This window comes from Mauremys reevesii, linkage group 23 (assembly GCF_016161935.1).
Source record: "Mauremys reevesii isolate NIE-2019 linkage group 23, ASM1616193v1, whole genome shotgun sequence".
Taxonomy (NCBI): domain Eukaryota; kingdom Metazoa; phylum Chordata; order Testudines; family Geoemydidae; genus Mauremys; species Mauremys reevesii.
The window spans coordinates 9734529-9752788 of NC_052645.1; the positions used below are offsets into that span (position 1 = coordinate 9734529).

Sequence of the window (18260 nt, forward strand, 5' to 3'; positions counted from 1 at the left end):
TGAAGAGCCAGACGTGCCGCCCCTTTCCATTGGCCGCCCCAAGCACCTGCTTGCTGCGCTGGTGCCTGGAGCCGGCCCTGCAATGTCACCTGAAAGTGAGAACAGGCAGTCACATGGCACTGTTGTAGCCAGCGTCGCAAGATATTTACGTGCCAGATGCGCTAAAGATTCATACGTCCTTTCATGCTTCAAGCACCATTCCGGAGGACATGCGCCCATGCTGATGACGGGTTCTGCTTGATAACAGTCCAAAGCAGTGCAGACCGACGCATGTTCATTTTCATCCTGAGTCAGATGCCACCAGCAGAAGGTTGATTTTCTTTTTTGGTGGTTCGGGTTCTGTAGTTTCCACATCAGAGTGTTGCTCTTTTAAGACTTCTGAAAGCATCCTCCACACCTCGTCCCTCTCAGATTTTGGACGGCCGTCACATTCTTAAATCTTGGGTCGAGTGCTGTAGCTATCTTTAGAAATCTCACACTGGTACCTTCGTTGCGTTTTGTCAAAGCTGCTGTGAAAGTGTTCTTAAAATGAAAAAGTACATAAGAGGTTGTTGCAAGGGGAGGCAGAAATTTTTTTCTTCTTAACCACTGAGGATAGGACAAGAAGCAATGGACTTAAATTGTAGCAAGGGAGGTGTAGGTTGCACATCAAGAAAAGCTTCCTAACTCTCAGGGTGGTTAAGCACTGGAATAAATTGTCTAGGGAGGTTGTGGAATCTCCATCACTGGAGATTTGTAAGAGCAGGTTAGACAAATACCTGTCAAAGATGGTCTAGATAATTCTTAGTCCTGCCATGAGTGCAGGTGACTGGACTAGCTGACCTCTCGAGGTCCCTTCCAGCTCTATGATTGTATGATTCTATGTACTGGGTCATCATCCGACACTGCTGTAACATGAAATATATGGCAGAATGTGGGTAAAACAGAGCAGGGGACACACAATTCTCCCCCAAGGAGTTCAGTCAAAAATTTAATTAACGCATTATTTTTTAATGAGTGTCATCAGCATGGAAGCATGAACTCTGGAATGGTGGCTGAAACATGAAAGGGCATATGAATGTTTAGCATCTCTGGCCATAAATACCTTGCAATGCCAGCTACAAAAGTGCCATGAGAACACCTGTTCTCACTTTCTGGTGACATTGTAAATAAGAAGCAGGCAGCATTATCTCCTTTAAATGTAAATAAACTTGTTCATCTGAGCAATTGGCTCAACAAGAAGTAGGACTGAGTGGACTTGTAGGCTCTAAAGTTTTACATTGTTTTGTTTTTGAGTGCAGTTATGTAACAAAAAAAATCTACATTTGTAAGTTACACTTTCACAATAAGAGGTTGCACTACAGTACTTGTATGAAGTGAATTGAAATATACGATTTCGTTTATCATTTTTACAGTGCAAGTATTTGTAATAAAAATAATCTCAAGTGAGCACTGTACACTTTGTATTCTGTGTTATAACTGAAATCAATATATTTGAAAATGTAGAAAAATATCCAAAAATATTTAATAACTTTCAATTGATATTCTATTATTTAACAGTGTGTTTAATTTGCGATTGTTTTAATTGCTATTACTTTTTAGGAGTTAATCGCGTGAGTTAATCGTATGATTAATCAACGGCCCTGATTCTAATCTTTTTTGAGATGGGGCGACCAGAAGTGCATGCAGTGTTCAAGATGTGGGCGTACCATGCATTTGTATAGAGGCATTATGATTTTACCGTCTTATTATCTATCCCTTTCCTAATGGTTCCTAACCTTCTGTTCACTTTTTTGACCACCACTGCATATTGAGTGGATGTTTTCAGGGAACTATCCACAGTGACTCCAAGGTCTCTTTCTTGAGTGGTAACAGCTAATTTAGATGCCATCATTTTGTATGTATAGTTGGGATTATGTTTTCCAATGTGCATTACTTTGCATTTATCAACATTGAATTTCATCTGCTATTTTGTTGCCCAGTCACCCAGTTTTGGGAGATCCCTTTGTAACTCTTCGCAGTCTGCCTGGGACTTAACTCTCTTGAGTAACTGGACAAAACACAGTGCTGTGTCCTGATGTATCAGTGTCCATTGGACAAACTCTCCAGAGTGGCAGCCTTATATTCTTACTTATGTTCTGGTAGCTCCTAAGGCCCCAGCTGAGCTCAGGGCCCCATCCCCCTAGGCACTGTCCAGACGCACTGAGAGCTATCGACACTGCAGCCGGGAGCTAGCCGTAAACTGCCCATGACCTGGTCAGAGAGGGACCTCCCTGGATGCTCAGAAGTGTGGTATACGGGAAATACCGCCGCAAACGAGCTCTGTACTTGAGCTCAGGTTTTACAGCAGCCCGTAAACAGCCGAGGGAAACCACGCCAGTGCTGCCGCAAGTGTGAATGGGGGCCCCCAATCAATGGCGCCACACCACGTATGGAGCGCGACCCATGGAGCTCGCAGCCCCAGCAGGCCCCTGAGGCGTGACTGCAGCCCCTGGCTCAAAGCTACCCCCAGCAGCGATAGTGGTGACGCTCGCCCCAGCAGCCTGGGACGCGGCCCCTTGGCTCTGTACCCGAGGCCCTGGGCAGGAGGGGCCAGCCCGGGTAGCCAGCCATGCTGCGGTGGCTTCGCAGCTGTTGTTACTCGAGCCAGCTGGGTCGAACGTAGCTCCGGCATGTCTACACCTAGTGCAGTCACACTCCCCATGGCAGTGTAGACACCCTCAGTGAGGGCTGCTCTCTGCAGACAAAGAGTGGGAGGGTAACTAGAGGCACCAAGAAATGAGGTGACTTGCCCCCAGGTCTCCTAGCCGCAGGCCCTGTCTGCCAGACGATGCTCCCCATGCAAAGGGATGGAAAAACCAGTGTCCCTGCACAGCTCCGGCATGGGTCTCATGTGGTTTGCAGGTGGCGATGGATTCGTTTCCCTGCGTCTTTTACAAGTTCCTCATGCCGTCTCCTTCTCCCTGCCTGGCCAGCCCCACTGCTCTGCCCTTGGGTCACGCAGGCAGTGGGCTTAATCCGCTGATCTCTCGGATCCAAAGGCCTGAAGCGTCTGTTTGAAGGAAGCAGTGACTGAGACGCGGAGTTACTTGTCTAAATGAGTTCCCCTTTCTCTGCGTCGCTCCGGGCTCCCTCTGGCTGTCAGTTAATCTCTGTCACAAAAGGAGGCAGACACATACTCCCCGGGAGCCCGCGAGCCCGGGGGCTTGTTTTAAAGGCAGTGGGGCAAGGGAGAGGACCCACTGCTGCCCGCCGGCCTCGTCTAGCCTGAGAAGCAGCTGCGCTTCTCGGCAGGCCTGGAGACTGACTGTGGCATGGCAGGTCCTGATAGTGAACACAGGGATCGCGGTGATTGGGGAGCCAGGCATCGCTCCTGAGGGGCTGGGGACGGGAGGGTGCTAGCTCAAGGGGTCTGGCTCTGTAGCAGCTCAGCTAATGGAACTAAAGCAGGATCAGGCCCACGGGGAGCTGGCGGGTAGGCTGGCCTGTGGGGATCGGGCCCGCACGTGGCTGGCGGGTCGGTTGGCCTGCAGGGATCGGGCCGTGGGGAGCTGGCGGGTAGGCTGGCCTGCGGGGATTGGGCCCGTGGTGGGCTGGCGGGTAGGCTGGCCTGCAGGGATCGGGCCGTGGGGAGCTGGCAGGTAGGTTGGTCTGCGGGGATTGGGCCCATGGGGGGCTGGCGCGGAGGTTGGCCTGCAGGGATCGGGCCGTGGGGAGCTGGCCCGTGGGGATCGGGCCCGCGGGGGGCTGGCGGGTAGGCTGGCCTGCAGGGATCGGGCCGTGGGGAGCTGGCAGGTAGGTTGGTCTGCGGGGATTGGGCTCACGGGGGGCTGGCAGATGGCGGGGAGGCCGGCCTGCAGGGATCGGGCCCGTGGGGGGTGGTGGGGAGGTTGGCCTGCAGATGGAAAGCGAAACAGGCCCAGATGCAGAGTCTGGCTCCAGCTGGGAGCTGCCCTGTAGCTGAGGGATGTTGGGCTCAGGTGTGCGACAGGGTGTTGGGGCCACAACGCCGTCCCCAGCAAAGTCGAGCTTGTGACTCCAGCTCATCTGCCAGCGGCTCCGGGGCCAGGCTCTAAGCGTGGCTGAAGGGAGACAGGGAAGAGGCCCCTTGGCTGCCCTCGGGGCAGAGCACAGGATTGGACCCCGGCGGGGGAGCTTTCCGGCGCCCTCAAACGCTTGAATTTTGTTGTGACAGACGCTAGCCCGTGAGGACAGACCCTCCTGACGATGACTGTTCATCGAGCTCACTCAGGACTCTGCCCCCAGCACAAGAGCAGAATCAGGGGCACTTACTGACCCCACCAGGGAAAACCACCAGGAGTGGATCCAAAACCGCCCCTGCCTCTCCGCCTTTGTAGTCTATCTCTGCAGGCTCTGGAGCGAGTGAAGTCCAGGGCCAAACCCATTGCTGGACCTGAGCAAATCACTGACTTCTCAGTTCAGTGGCCTAAACCTAAAAATCACTTTGAGTAGAACGAAACATTTTGTTCCATTTCAGTTGATTTGAAATTAACGTTTCTTTTATTTTTTGTTTTTTCCATTTCCTTTGTGGGTGTTCCCCCTCCCCCTCCCCCTTCTGTTGTTGTTGGTTTGTTTTTAAATAGAATTAGCTAAATTTTGAAACAAACAGTTTTCTCATGCACCAGCTGTGGCAGGCAGCAGAGGAGACGCAGTTTGCTCCAGGCCTTGCGCCATGCACGCAGAGGGGAGGAGGTGACCCGAGTAATAGAGCCAGTCTGAATGATTAAACTGCAACATTTTCCCACTAGAAAATGCAGTTTTATCAAAAATGGAAAAAAAAGCAAAAAAAAGCAAGAAAACGGCATTTTCAACAACATTTTTGGATGGGAAATTCCAGAGAGAAACAAAACTTTTTGTTACATTTGGTTGCAAATTGAAAATTTTGCTTTGGTGTTTGAAAAATGTTCAAAATGTTGAAATTTCGATTTTGGGTTTTTCCCCGACACATGCCTAGAGGTATTCCCCACCCCTCCCCTTTTTAGACACTGCAGCTTTTCAAATATCTCCAGTTTTGAGTGAGTTTCAGCGTAGGAGCGTTTCAGCATTTTTTCCCCTTTTGCCACTCGGTTGCTTTTGAGAAGTTGTGAAAAATTACAGGGCAGGGGGAAGAAAGAAAATAAGAAACCCGAGACATAAATGATTGTGTTGTGCTCAATGGCAACAAGGAAAAAATTAGAGTGTTTCAGAAAAATGTTTTGTGAAAAATGGCTGATTTCAAACCCTGTGAAACGGAAACAATTTCAGATCTTTTTGCACTAAATTGTCTGTCCGTTTTTCGATCAGCTCTCGGCCAGAAAGTCAAGTGATGATAAATCCTAGTTCTCTGGAGAAGCTGGGATCCAAGATTTCAGTTTGGTCCATTATGGAGACAAGCTATTTGCAAGATTCAGGTCCAGATCTAGGCTGAGATTTTGAACAGCTCTAAAACACTCAGGGGTATGGAGGAGGGGAGGAGGCGAGGTTTGGTTCAGGCCAATCTGGTTTTAAAGGCAGGGTGCTTATTGGTGTCAGCCAAGATAGAATCATAGCTCTGTAGCAGCTCAGCTAATGGAACTAAAGCAGGATCAGGCCCGCAGGGAGCTGGCGGGTAGGTTGGCCCGTGGGGATCGGGCCTGCAGGGAGCTGGCGGGTAGGTTGGCCCGTAGGGAGCTGGCGGGACCTCGCGAGGTCGTCTAGTCCAGTCCCCTGCACTCAAGGCAGGACTAAGTATTATCTAGACCATCCCTGACAGCTGTTAGTCCAACCTGCTCTTAAAAATCCCCCAAGATGGGGCTGTCTAATGCTCCTTGCGATCTGGCGGGACATTTCAAGGAAGCTGTAAGATGGGCTGGACTGACCCAGCCACTCGGCGCTCAGCCCCAGCTCTCCCGACTCGCCTGCCCCCAGGTGGTGCCACACTGCAATAGCTGCCTCGGCTCCCAAAGTCTCTCTCGCTGCCTCGGCCGGGGGCGGGAATGGAGCTGGGGAGATCTGGCAGGGGAAAGGCAGAGCGAAGCTCAAAGCAGCTTCTCCTCACGGTTTGTCCTCCAAGCCTTTGGATGACTGACTCTCTCTCCTCCTCCATCTCGTTCCCTTCCCCAGACCGAGCCGCTGGACGTGACTGTGTCCACGGCCCTCGACAACGAGCTGGAGGTCCCTGTCAGCGGAGGGCCCAGCGGGGACTTCGAAATCCGCGAGGAGGAAGACACGACTCGGCCAGAGCTCAATAACGAAGTGATCGCCGCGGTTACCCTGGCAGCAGGGCCGGGGCTGGGGAAGAATGCAGAGCCCGGCCTCATAGACAATACGATAGACTCTGGGAACTCGGCTGCCCAGCTCCCCCAGAAAAACATCCTGGAGAGGAAAGAAGTGCTAATAGGTGAGGCCTGACGCTCTGGTGCTGACGGGGAGTTCGAAACCTCTGCAAAAGGCCCTAGTGACCCCTCACCACCCTGACCTCCACGCAGTTGACTGGGAGGTGGGTGGGGCAGAAAGGGAGGTAGGCAAATAAAAAGGCCCCCGATTTATTATTGTTAAATCTCTCAGGGGGGGTTCAATGGTGATTTTTGGATGCCTGGGGTCAGCAGTGCTGTCGGTGGCCAGGAGACCCCGTTGTCCTGCTCACTGACCGGCTCTTTCCTTTGCTCTCCGTTGCAGCTGTCATCGTGGGCGGCGTGGTCGGGGCGCTCTTCGCTGCCTTTCTGGTCATGCTGCTCATCTACCGGATGAAGAAGAAGGACGAAGGGAGCTACACACTGGAGGAGCCAAAGCAGGCGAACGTCACATACCAAAAGCCCGACAAGCAGGAGGAGTTCTATGCATAAACAGAGCCCAGAGTGCCTCTCTCTCCGTTTCACTCGATTTCTGGTTCAACTTCCCTCTGCCCCCACCCTCCCCCAGCCAATCTCTCTCTCTCGCTCTCTTTCTGATGGGACTGTGAGTTGAACAAACAAACAAACACTATAATAAAAAGAAAAAAAAAACAGCTTCCGTTAAAATATATACAAATAAAGCGTCACCGATTTAAAATGAATCCCGTAACCTTTCTCCAGCGGACGCAGCGTTTGCAGGGGACAGCAAGCGTGAGGAGCGAACGGGCAGCCAACTTTCAGTGCCTATGCGAACCCTCCTCGGACGAGAGCATGCGTGGGTGGTCATTTTCCTGATGATGGTTGGAGTTTCCTGGGTTTACCAAACAACACGACTGACTCTGAGATCTGAACACCTGTTACCAGAATTGGGGTAGGGGTGGGAGTTTGGGGAGCGGGAGGGGTTTCTTTCTTTCTGTGGGGTTGGGGGTTTGGTTTCTTACTGGGACTCGCTGCTCCATGGCTCTATTCGGAAAGAGGATGCGACTGTCAAATACAATTTCAAGCCTTGTAAAAGCACAATGAGATGAAACAGCTAATGCTGCGGTTTGCTCTCGGAATGAAAAATGGCCAGTGGGCTGGAGCCGCGCTTTTAGAGCACCTCCTCAGAGAGTTCACATAGCTGCAGGGAGCCCCGGTTGGCAGTTGGGTGGGGCTCCCTTCCTCACACTGCTTCACTTCATTGCATTGCTGTGCACAGCCAGAGACCTTAAGTGTATAGAAACCATGGTTTGGGGGCTGGCGAGGGGCTTGGTTGAAAGGGACCTTGCTTTTGCTGGGTTTTCACTGTGACGAACAAAACTCAGCTAGCGCAGTATTCCCTGCTCTTTGCAAACAACCAGCGCTGGTGGTTTTAAGGGAACCAGGATAATGGGGGCAGGGGGGATTGACAAGAACAAGAGGCTAAGAGGTCTTCTGTGTTCCTTTGAATGTGATAATATTTCACAGACCTCACCCAGCCGCGCTTTGCAGCCGTTCTCCTCAGATGTTGTTTGGTGATAGCTCCTGTCAAATTGCAGATATCCCAGGAAATTAAGAAAAGAAAGGAGACAACGGTAGGTTTTCAAGGGTCACTGTCAGGTCACATTAGCTCCATGATGTATCATTTATTAAATCCAAGACTGATATGTTTCCATTATTATTTTTTTTTTAGTTTTTAGTTTTAAAACTCCTGTTCAAACTTTACAGCTAGGACCTGATTGACTTCCAATGGGCTTTGGATCAGCTTTGCATGGGAGCCCAAAAGGGAAACCAACTAGAAGCAACCGTCAAACTGACTAATGCGTTTTGAATCCTCTGAGGTGCGTTTAGGATGGAAAGGACAGAAGTGGCACGAGGGCCCGATCCAGAGCCCAGGGATTGGGCCCATGGGGTGGAACATTCAGTGAGAAATTTGACTTGGCCGGCTTTAATAATCTAAAGGGCTGTTCACGATACAGTTAAGGAAACTGGGTTTTTAAAAAGATGATTTGGATCTGGACCACGTTCCTTTGAGGCCCTCACTTTGCTATTGTATTTAATTTAACATTTTTTTAAAAAGCAGTCAACATCCTTATGTCACCTACTAGTCTGACTCTTTGAACCCTTCCCAAGGCTGACTTGCGAGTGGAGGTTTATCAGTATACTAGTGGCTAATGTGGGCATTTAGCTCAGGCAGTATAGACACAGGCATTTACACATTCTGATGTGCTTGGGTCAATCCCCACAAATAACCAACCCGTGGAACTCTCTCGTGGATCAGTGTGGGCACCCGTAATTGGGAACAGGATATGCCTTGTGAGGGACCTTGGGGACTTGTCTTAGTGGGCCATGCCGGGGACAATCTGCTCATGGAGCCAGAAAAAGTTTCGGCATAGCCCAGAGAACAAAGCGGCTCTGGCACGTGGATGGGAGAGGAGAATTGTGGCCAAAGCAAACATTCGGTGATACCAGCTGGTATATGGTGAAAGGCACAAGAATGACAACCCGGGCTTGGTTCTGATGTCACGATGTCAGCAGAGTTATTCCTGATTGATCCTGGTGTAACTGACAGCAGAATGAGGCTGTCAGTCATATGAAAAGGCCCCTCCAGGGCTGCCAGGAGGTGAGAGCCAGATGTTTCAAGGTTGGGTGCAAATCTGGATGGAGGGTTTTTTCCCCACCAGCTTTAGGCTGAGATTTTTTTCAAAAGGGACTTTGATTTTGAGTGTCTTTATTTCTAGGTTCTGTATTGAGACCTTAAAGGGGGCTAATTCTCCGGGGTGGATTCTGAAAATCAAGCCCCTTAAAGGTGTCTCAATTTGGGCACCCCAAAGACTGAGGCAACCAAAAATCATTAGTCCCCTTTGAAAGACAAGGTCCTAATCTTTTGAGACTATATTAAAATCTCCAAGCTTAATCTTTTAAATTTTGCTTTTCTCAGCTTCCTCATTAATCTGCTCCATTCTATTTTTTCCCTTACTAGTCTGAAGTACTGTAATACAACTTTTTCTTTTAATCCACGTTTGACCTCTCAGCTGGTATTAAGTTGTAATCCCGATACTTAAATCTTTTACAGGTTCGGAAGGGAGTAACGATCTCAAAATGTGAGTGTTAGAGCAGGCTGAAAAATCCTTCTTTGCTTTCTCTTAAAAGAATTTAAAGTACAAAAAGACAAAAATATAGTTAGTTAAAACACTGATCAGAGTTGACCAATGTCTTAATTTATTGTCCAGTAGCTGCTGCTACCAATCTCTTTCTGTGTCTCTCTTGGACTGGAAAGCAGATGTGATCTCAAGGAGATTTTTATCTTGGTTTGTAGCACACCTTTTCTTTTAAAAAAAATTAAAATCAATCACCAATAGGCCCTTCCAACTGTCTCAGCTATCCAGAAGTGAAAGGGTAGATGTAAGACTAAACAGCTAGGAATAATCACTCCAGATGTGTTTGATGTCTGCTCTTCTGTGCATAGGCAGGGGGACTGGAAGTAGCTATACCATGAATGTGGCTTCCTGTATCTTAATTTGTTGGAGAAAATCATCTAAGAACTGTCAATCAAATGCTGCAAGGATTTGATCCACGGCCCATCAGAATCATAGGAAAGACTCCTCTTGACTTTAGTGGGGTTGGGATTGTGGGACCCAACTGGAAGTCAATGGCAGTTGGAGGATTAACTCCGTTGGGTACTTTTGAAAATCCTGCTATCAACACATGAAGAATATGAGTTTCTCCAGGGGGTTTGGTGGGACTCCTGGTGTGAGCCTTGATCAAAGGGAGGGGAGGGTGGAAAGCAGGTGGTTTCCCCCAGCTATTGATCCAGTAATGAAACAGGAAATGCATTATGAAAATCAACTCGCGGTAGGTACCGTGCAAGGCAGCATCTTACCAAACCCTGGGCTTGTGTGGCTAGGGGACATGGTGCAAATCTTTGGTTACCTTCTCTGCTTCCCTTTCCTACCTGCTTCAAATGCTGATTGGTTTATAGGGCCTAATTCGGTGAGATGCTGAGTGCACTCAGCTCCAATGGGCTCGTAGTCAAGAAAGGAAACCCAAAAATGGGATTTCAGTGATTCCACATCTGCGCCTGCTGCCTCTTATCCCATGACCTGCAGTACAGAGCGTGTCTTGATGATCGCCTGGAAAGCTTCAGCAAGCCCAGGACGCAGCTGCCCTCCAGCCCCAGGGGTTCTGAATTCACAACAGCGCTTCTGACTCTGCAGTCACTCCCACTGTGAACCCGGGCGGTTACAGTCTGTCTCCCTGTTTTAACTGAACTTCTGACCCGTGGAACTTTATTCTTCCAGGTGTCAATCAAAGGCTGGACGCTGCTGCTGCATGGTGCAAGGTGCAGGTATTTGTCCTGGCTTGTGGCTTAACACAAGCTAGCCAATGGAAAGTCAGTTGGATGTAGCTTGTTTCCCAGCAGCATCAGCATCAGTGGCTAACGTGGGCTTTTAGGGATCCCGTTTTGGGTAGCCCACATGCTAAGGTGATGGACAGTCTTTAACCACTGAAATCAGAGCTTAGCTGACAAGGCTCCGGCCGCAGAGGACTCCCTAGCCCGGGCTGTATTGGCTCGGCAAGGAGGTATTTGTTCAGCTGAGGTCTCGTTCTCAAGGCCTGTATCAATAGCTCCCGTCGCCTTCACCCAGAGCTGTGGGCATTCAGCACTTCGGAAGATCACATGGCCCTAACGCAAGACACAGAAGGAGGTGATATATTAAGTCGGAAAGTAACTTTTCCCCATAGTCACATTCGAACCCTAAGGCCACTCTTCCAATTCTGCCCTTTTCTGCTGCCTGGCTTTGCGAGAGGTTTTCTGGGTGGTGAGCAGAGCAGAACCTGAGGTGATGCCGTGACTGCAGGCAGAAGCTCTGATGTAGAGAAGGGCTCAAATCAAAATGCTGGATTCCCCCCTGAGCTTTGCAGGGGTTCCGATTCTGGATCCGCTTTGATGACTGACCCCTTGGACTTCCCTGAACCCGGGGTCCGCGCGCACAGGAATTTAGGAGCATTCAGAATCCAAATCTGCAGCTGCAGTGGTGGAACCAGGGCTCAGGTGTGCTGAAATGTCGGAGCCCTCTCTACACAAGGGCTAGCACAGAGACAGCTGGAACATTGCTGAAACCGGTTCCAATGTATCCTAGCCTTGCTGGCCTCAGTGGTCCCGAGTCTGATTTCAGTGGCACTGGTGCTCTGCAGTGAAGCCACTTCAGATTTATACCAGTGTAAACACAAGCAGAATCGGGACCAGAGTCAATAATGGGCCCTGCCACAGGCTGCAGAGTTTCCTTGCACACACAGTTCCATATGCTGGTCTTCTGTTAGAATGACAAAGGTCCCATCTATAGTAACCTGCCTTGCTCAGTTCGAGCCTTTAGCTTTTGGTATAGTTCATAGGTAGCTAATCTCTAGCCCAGAATCTGATCCCCCATCCCACACAGAGGCTTTGTTCCATTCAAAGTGGTTAGTTAAAAATGAAAAGGGATTTTTTTTTCTGCTTCTATTATTATAAATGTTCCTAGTCTGCAGCGCTCTCTGGGCTTCCAGGCTTTGAAAAGCTTTTGGCACTGAAACATTGATTAGAATAACTCAGTCTTGTCAGGCACATAGCCAGCTGCTCTGCAGTCCTGAGCAAATACAAACCCAGCCCAGTGTTTGGAGGGAAAAGCTAGCTGGATGGAGGTCTGAACTCTTAGAAGAACGTGTGTGTGTGTGTGTAATTTATACATATATACTCGTGTGTACACACAGAGAGAGCTTTAGTTCAAGCCAGCTACGTAAACGAAGAGGGGGGAACTATTGGCTGGCTCTGTAGATTTAAGGGTGCTAAATTCTGCAGAGCCTTTGGGGCTGCTCCTCGGCCATGGGAGTCAGTTGACATCAGCAGAGGATCTCACCCCTTTTTCCTTCTTGACCCTTTCTCAGCAAGGGCCTGAGCCGAAGCCTGGCGAAGCGGAGGCAAAGCCGCCCCTTGACTTCGGTGGGTTTTGTGCAAGGAGCCTGGAGGCAACTCAACACATCGTGCCCGGTTATTGTGTTAGGCCGTTCAGAACCATTTTCAAGGGGACTGCGTCTGCCGACTCTCCCTTTCCTCCAGGCCCTTTGTCCAGCGCAGACACAGAGGAAGATCAGTCAGGTAAACGTACACAGAGCTTTCAAAGGCCTCTCAGTTATTCCCTTCTGACCCCAAGTGTCTTATGCCTCCAGATCAGTGGACATCCTAAATAGCTACAGGAAAACTCAGTCTGGAAAGTTTAAGATCCTGCCACCAGATCTTGCTCAATGCATTTCCAAAGACCCTCAAGGGTACCAGTGACTTTCTGAGCAGTGACTTTCTGTTTTGGCTCCCAGAGGTCTAAGTCATAAACGTACAGTCGACAATCAAACCAGACAAAACAAATAATAATAATAATATATATCTCCACATTGTTTGGTAAATCCGCTTTTAAAAATCACTTATGAAGCAATGTACTTATCGAACACTAATGTTCAACACCATGTCTCCGGGATAAAATGCCACCCATTGGTTATTCTGTAAATAAACACAAAGCCAACTTGTATACATTTAAAAACAAAACCAGTGATATTCATCCACAACAAAAAAAACAAAAAACCCAACCCCCCCACCTCTTTCCAGAAGATTTAAATAATATATCTTCACTTTCCTTTTTGGGGCTGATTAAAAAGCCCAACTAAGAGAATGAAAAGTCTTTAGCAGCAGTTGAAATTATAGTGTTTTACTATTCAACTACTAGGGGAGGAAAAAAAATGCATGTAAATATTTTTAATAGGAACCATATCTTAAACCGAACCTTTTTTTCGTATGTACATAACTCTCCTAGAGTTTAGTACTTAAATTGCTTCATAGTGTCTGTTAAAAACGAAAATAAAATAAATAAAAATGTTTGTTAACTGTTTTTGTTCTGACTCAATGGCCAAAACTTTAAAAATAAAATAATAAGAATAATAAAGACTATAAAATAATCTTTGCCAATGGATCTAGCACTGTAATGGTACTGTCTATTTTTTTTAATGATTTCTGTGCTGTGCCCATTTATAAAAGGAAAAATAAAGTCATTTAAACATGGATCGCTGGGAGCTTTGTGTTCTGTGGCTTATTTCCGGTCCCTGGGTGTTTGTTGTGCCAACATGTGACGAGGGCTAAACACAAAGATAGAGCTTGTTATCCAGGCTGCTCCAGTTAGATAGCATCAGGCGAGAGGCTGTGTTTAATTAATGGTCTCCATAGCAACTCTTCAGCCACCTTAGAGTGACAGCAGCTCCCTTCTACATGGGCTAGCCGAGTGCAACCCAATTAAGTTTTGTGCTCAGCACATCACAATTGCTTGCTCATCTTGCCACAGAAGAGACCATAACACCTGGGCATGGCAGCTGAGTCTAGGAAGGGCTGCGTGGTGGAAGGCTGCTGTTAATACATTTAGAATTGCATCTCGGGCTCCCTTCGCACACCACCGGGATGCTGCCACCGCTGGGGTGGAACGTGACAGCTGTTTCATGGTTCACAGTAACACCTACAATAGTTAAGAAACAGGAAGTGAAGATGACTGCACCCCACTGAAAGCGCAGGAAGAATTTAATGGGATCGCCAGAGCTGGAATTTGGCTAGGTCTCCCGGGTGGGGGGAAGAGGGAGATGGTCTTCAATGTGCCTTTGGTTTTGAAGCCCATGAGTGGTCAGCGCTTTGGATTTGTGACTCAGCCAGAAGGCAAAGGCGACGCCTGCAGCAGCGCATGATCACCTAGCACCACCAAGTCAAAGAAAACCCCTGCTAAAAGGCCAGTCCCACTTCCTGCAGTACCCTGGGATTTCCTTGACACTCTGCCATCAAAGACGGACCAGGACCAACCCTCAGAGTTTGTCAGAACTGATGGGACCTCAACCCAGGGTGGTATCTCTGCAGCTACGCTCAGTGCACTGTGCTAAGCAGACTCCTGCTTTCTAACAACCAGGTGAGAGGATAGCAGAGAATATAAATGACCATCCAGTAATTATTGAGCTCCTGTCTAAGTATCCAGAGAGCCTAATGGCAGCGCTCGCGGGGGATGCGAGGGGTGTGGAGATGTGCTGAACTCCGCAAGGAAAGTGCATGGAGCATGAAATCATGTATAATTTACACAAAAGCGTCTTTAATGAGGCAGGCACTTTGCAATGCCTCTTGGATAACCGATCTTTGCACCGCCCGTCAGAGATCCTCGCATCTAACACCAACAGCATGTTAGGTGCTTTTCAGGCAGTAATGAGCTAAAGTCTTCCTCTCAAAGAATTACAGCAGCTGGTCCCCTTTACCAGTCCTAGCCAAACCGCTAGGCCTGTCTCTACAGATGGAGGATGGGTGAGGTGATGCAACGCCGTTGCTAACTGATTTGAATTCAGGACCCGAACGTGTGACTTTTCTAGCTAATAAGCCCAAGTGTTCACTGGCAGTTAATGCTGGGGAATGATTTGGCAGCAAATGCACTGTCTGCTTCCTAAAGGAGACATCTGGCCACATCCCACTGCTTTGTCACCAAGGCTCCCATGTGATAGACTTCACAATTCCCAGGGGGCGGCTGTGTTCACGGCAAAACGAGGCTGAGGTGATGCGGCCTGATTGTTGATGACCCCAGGTGTCCAGACCTGGTTGCCGGCCAGAGGAGGAAGCCAGTCTGTTAAGTGTCAGTGTTGCTAACAGGATGTTGCAGTGCTGTGGTGGATTCTAGTGAATCGCTCTTTCACTGCGGGTTTACATTAGTGACATCAAACCCTTTCCCCTCTGTAATAACCAACTTTCCCACGCTGGCTCAGAAATGGGGCCCATTCAGTCCGATAGCTTCTTACTGCTATCTGGGGACAGAGCGTTGCTGCATCAAGGCCACTATTCAGTCTCTAGCAGTGGCCATTGCATGATATTATCGAGGACGGCGCCCCCCCGCCCACTGTTCCAGATATATGGGGTGGGGAGTGGGCAGGCCCGGAGTCTTTCCTGACTACAGCAACGGCTTATGCTGCATGTCCTGAGATCTCGTTATCCATATCAGCACATCAGAAAAATACCCTTCTATGAGTGCTTGCTCCCGTCCGTTCCATTGTAGGTGCTCGTGTGCCCACGTGTGCGGTCGACGGAGATTTTTGCCTTAGCGGTATCTGTACAGTCAGCTGTGGCGCCCTCTGGAGTGCCGCGCTCATGCGTCGGTATGTCAGGCACCGCCGGCCCACGCCCTCTCAGTTCCTTCTGACCGGCAACTCCGACACAGGGGCAGGAGTGCAGGTAATGGAATGGACGTGAGCAACACATCTCGAAGAACAACAGTTACGACTGTTTTTTCGTCTTCGAGTGCCTGCTCATGTCCATTCCATTCTAGGTGACTCGCAAGCTGTGTCAATGGAGGTGGGCTCGGAGTTCAGGGTCGTGCGGCTTGCAGCACTGCCCTGCCAAAGCCAGCAGCATCTCGAGCTTGTAAGTACATACTGAGACGCAAATGTGTGGACAGACGACCAGGTGGTGGCCCTACAGATCTCTTGGAATGGCACCTGTGCTAGGAAGGCTGCCGATGACACTTGCGCTTTAGTCACACTTGCTGGCAGAGGCACTTTTGCCAGCTTATAGCAGTGGTGGATGCAGGCCGTGATCCAGGATGAAACCCTCTGCTCAGACACTGGGCCACCTTTCACCCTGTCTGCCACCGCAATGAACAGCTGCGTCGACTTGCGAAACGTCTTTGTCCTGTCGATGTAGAAGGCCAGTGCCCTCCTGACGTCCAGGGCGTGCAACTTGCGTTCCTCTTCTGATTTATGAGGCTTTGGGAAAAAGACAGGTAAGTATATGTCCTGGCCGGTATGAAACTGGGAAACTACCTTGGGCAGGAACGCTGGGTGCAGCTGCAGCTGGACCTTATCCTTGTAGAATACCATATAGGGCGGTTCTGAAGTAAGCTCCCTGTGGGCAGACGTTACTGCAACCAGGAACGAAACCCTCCAGGAGAGAAGAAAAGAAGAGCAGGAAACCAGAGGCTCGAAGGGAGGCCCCATGAGCCGTGACAGCATGAGATTCAAGTCCCAGAGAGGGACTGGATCCTGGACGTAAGGGTAGAGATGCTCCAGACCTTTCAAAAACCGGGACATCGTATCATGAGCAAAGACTGACCTGCCTTGGAACAGAGGGTGGAAGGCTGCAATGATGGCTAGGTGGACCCTACTGACAACAGGAACAATCCTTGGAGTTTGAGGTACAGAAGATAATCCAGGATCACCTGTAGCGAGGCCTGTTCGGCCCGGATACGTCACTCTGAGGCCCAGCATGTGAACCTTTTCCAGTTGGCCAGGTAGGTCGCTCTGGTGGAGGGCTTTCTGATACCCAGCACATCTGTTGCACCCAGGCCGAGCATTCCTGTTCTTCTGCATTCAGCCATGCAGTGGCCATGCTGACAAGCGCAACGCCTCCAGGTTCGGGTGCAGGAGACTGGTGTGGTCCTGGGACAGCAAGTCTGGCCAGAGAGGAAGCCGCAGAGGGGTGGCTACCAAAAGGTCCCGCAGGGTGCTGAACCAGTTCTGTCGAGGCCACACGGGGGCTCTCAGGATAACTTTCACCCTCTGCTGTTTGATCTTCACGAGAACTCTGTGGATCAACAGCACCACCAGGAAGGCGTAAATCAGGGCACCTGACCATGGGAGCAAGAAAGCATCTGACAGGGAGCCCCTGGAGTGAACAGGACATGTGGCATTTCCTGTTCTGATGGGACATGAACAAGTCCACCTTGGGAGTTCATATTAGCCGCCTCTGAATGGAGCGACCACTCGTGGCGAGATGAGAAGGCCCTGCTGAGGCGATCTGCTAACACGTTCCTGGTCCCAGGCAGATGTGCGGCTACCAGATGAATGGCCTGCCACACAGAGAAGTCCCAAAGGCAGAGAGCTTCTTGGCAAAGGGCCGACGACTTGCCTCTGCCCTGCCTGTGGAAGTGATACATTGCGGCGGGATTGTCTTTCAGGACCTGCACCACCTTGCCCATCAGGCAGGGCAAGAAAGCCTGGCAGGCCAGACGAACCGCTTTGAGCTCCCTGACGCTAGCTCTTGCCAAGCAAGGAAGGAGGCGCTCCGACTAACCACCACGGGCGAGAGGAAGGAACTGATTGGGTGTTGGGCCGGTGGCGCCTGATATACCGATGCATAAGTGCGGCACTCCAGAGCGTGCCACAGCCGACTGTACGAGGGCACACGCGCATCTAGAACGGAATGGACGTGAGTGACCCATCTCGAAGAACAACGGTTTCCGTTTTATCCCTTTGAATCCATCTCTGGGTCTGTCCACACTGCAATCAGAGGTACGACTGCAGCACATGTAAACATACCTGAGCTCACTTTGATCTGGGCACGCTCGCCCAGAGCCCTGGATACATACTTGAGCAAACCAGCCCATGCTGCAGCATCATGGCTGTATCACTATGTAGCATGACTACTAGCTACCGCTAGCTAGGCCGAAGTTAGCTCCAGTATGTCTACACATGCTGCTGCAATCCCACCCTTGACTGCAGGGTAGATCGCCACGTCCTGCTGGGGCTGAGAGCTCATGGGTCATGCTCCATCCATGGTGCATAAAGGGGTGAATCCATTTATTGGGGCCACCCTTCAGTTTTCCAAACTGCTCTGAACAAACATACTGCCGGGTAATGACTTCATGATGCAGGCAGTCAGACTACCCAGAGGCTTGGCAGCAACAGCTGGGCTGCTGCCATTAACTGCTAAGTGAACAACTGCTTACAGGGAGGTGTGGGGAGTTTGGGCTGAAGGCTTGAAACCAGCTCTAATTATTCCCTCTCCCAATGGCTTAGTGATTTTCCCATTAGCAGTCCTGTGAATGAGCTGGTCCGGCATCAAAGCTGGCTTAGGAATTCCCACTCCCCCTGACGTAGTAGATGAGTTAGAAGAAAGTAAGACCTCTCTGCAGAAAGCAA

General features: G+C 49.9%; 1 protein-coding gene across 2 annotated transcripts in view; it reads left to right on the forward strand.

Annotated features, from left to right (window-relative positions):
* The window catches only part of SDC3 (syndecan 3), a 186497-nt gene extending 179262 nt beyond the window's left edge, over window positions 1-7235 (forward strand). For both annotated transcript variants that reach the window (XM_039511547.1, XM_039511548.1), the window contains exons 4-5: window positions 6082-6358; window positions 6637-7235. In XM_039511547.1, coding sequence (XP_039367481.1) covers window positions 6082-6358; window positions 6637-6803 — 444 coding nt within the window. In that variant the 3' untranslated portion in view covers window positions 6804-7235. The remainder of the gene's footprint in view (window positions 1-6081; window positions 6359-6636) is intronic.
* Window positions 7236-18260: the final 11025 nt, after the last annotated feature.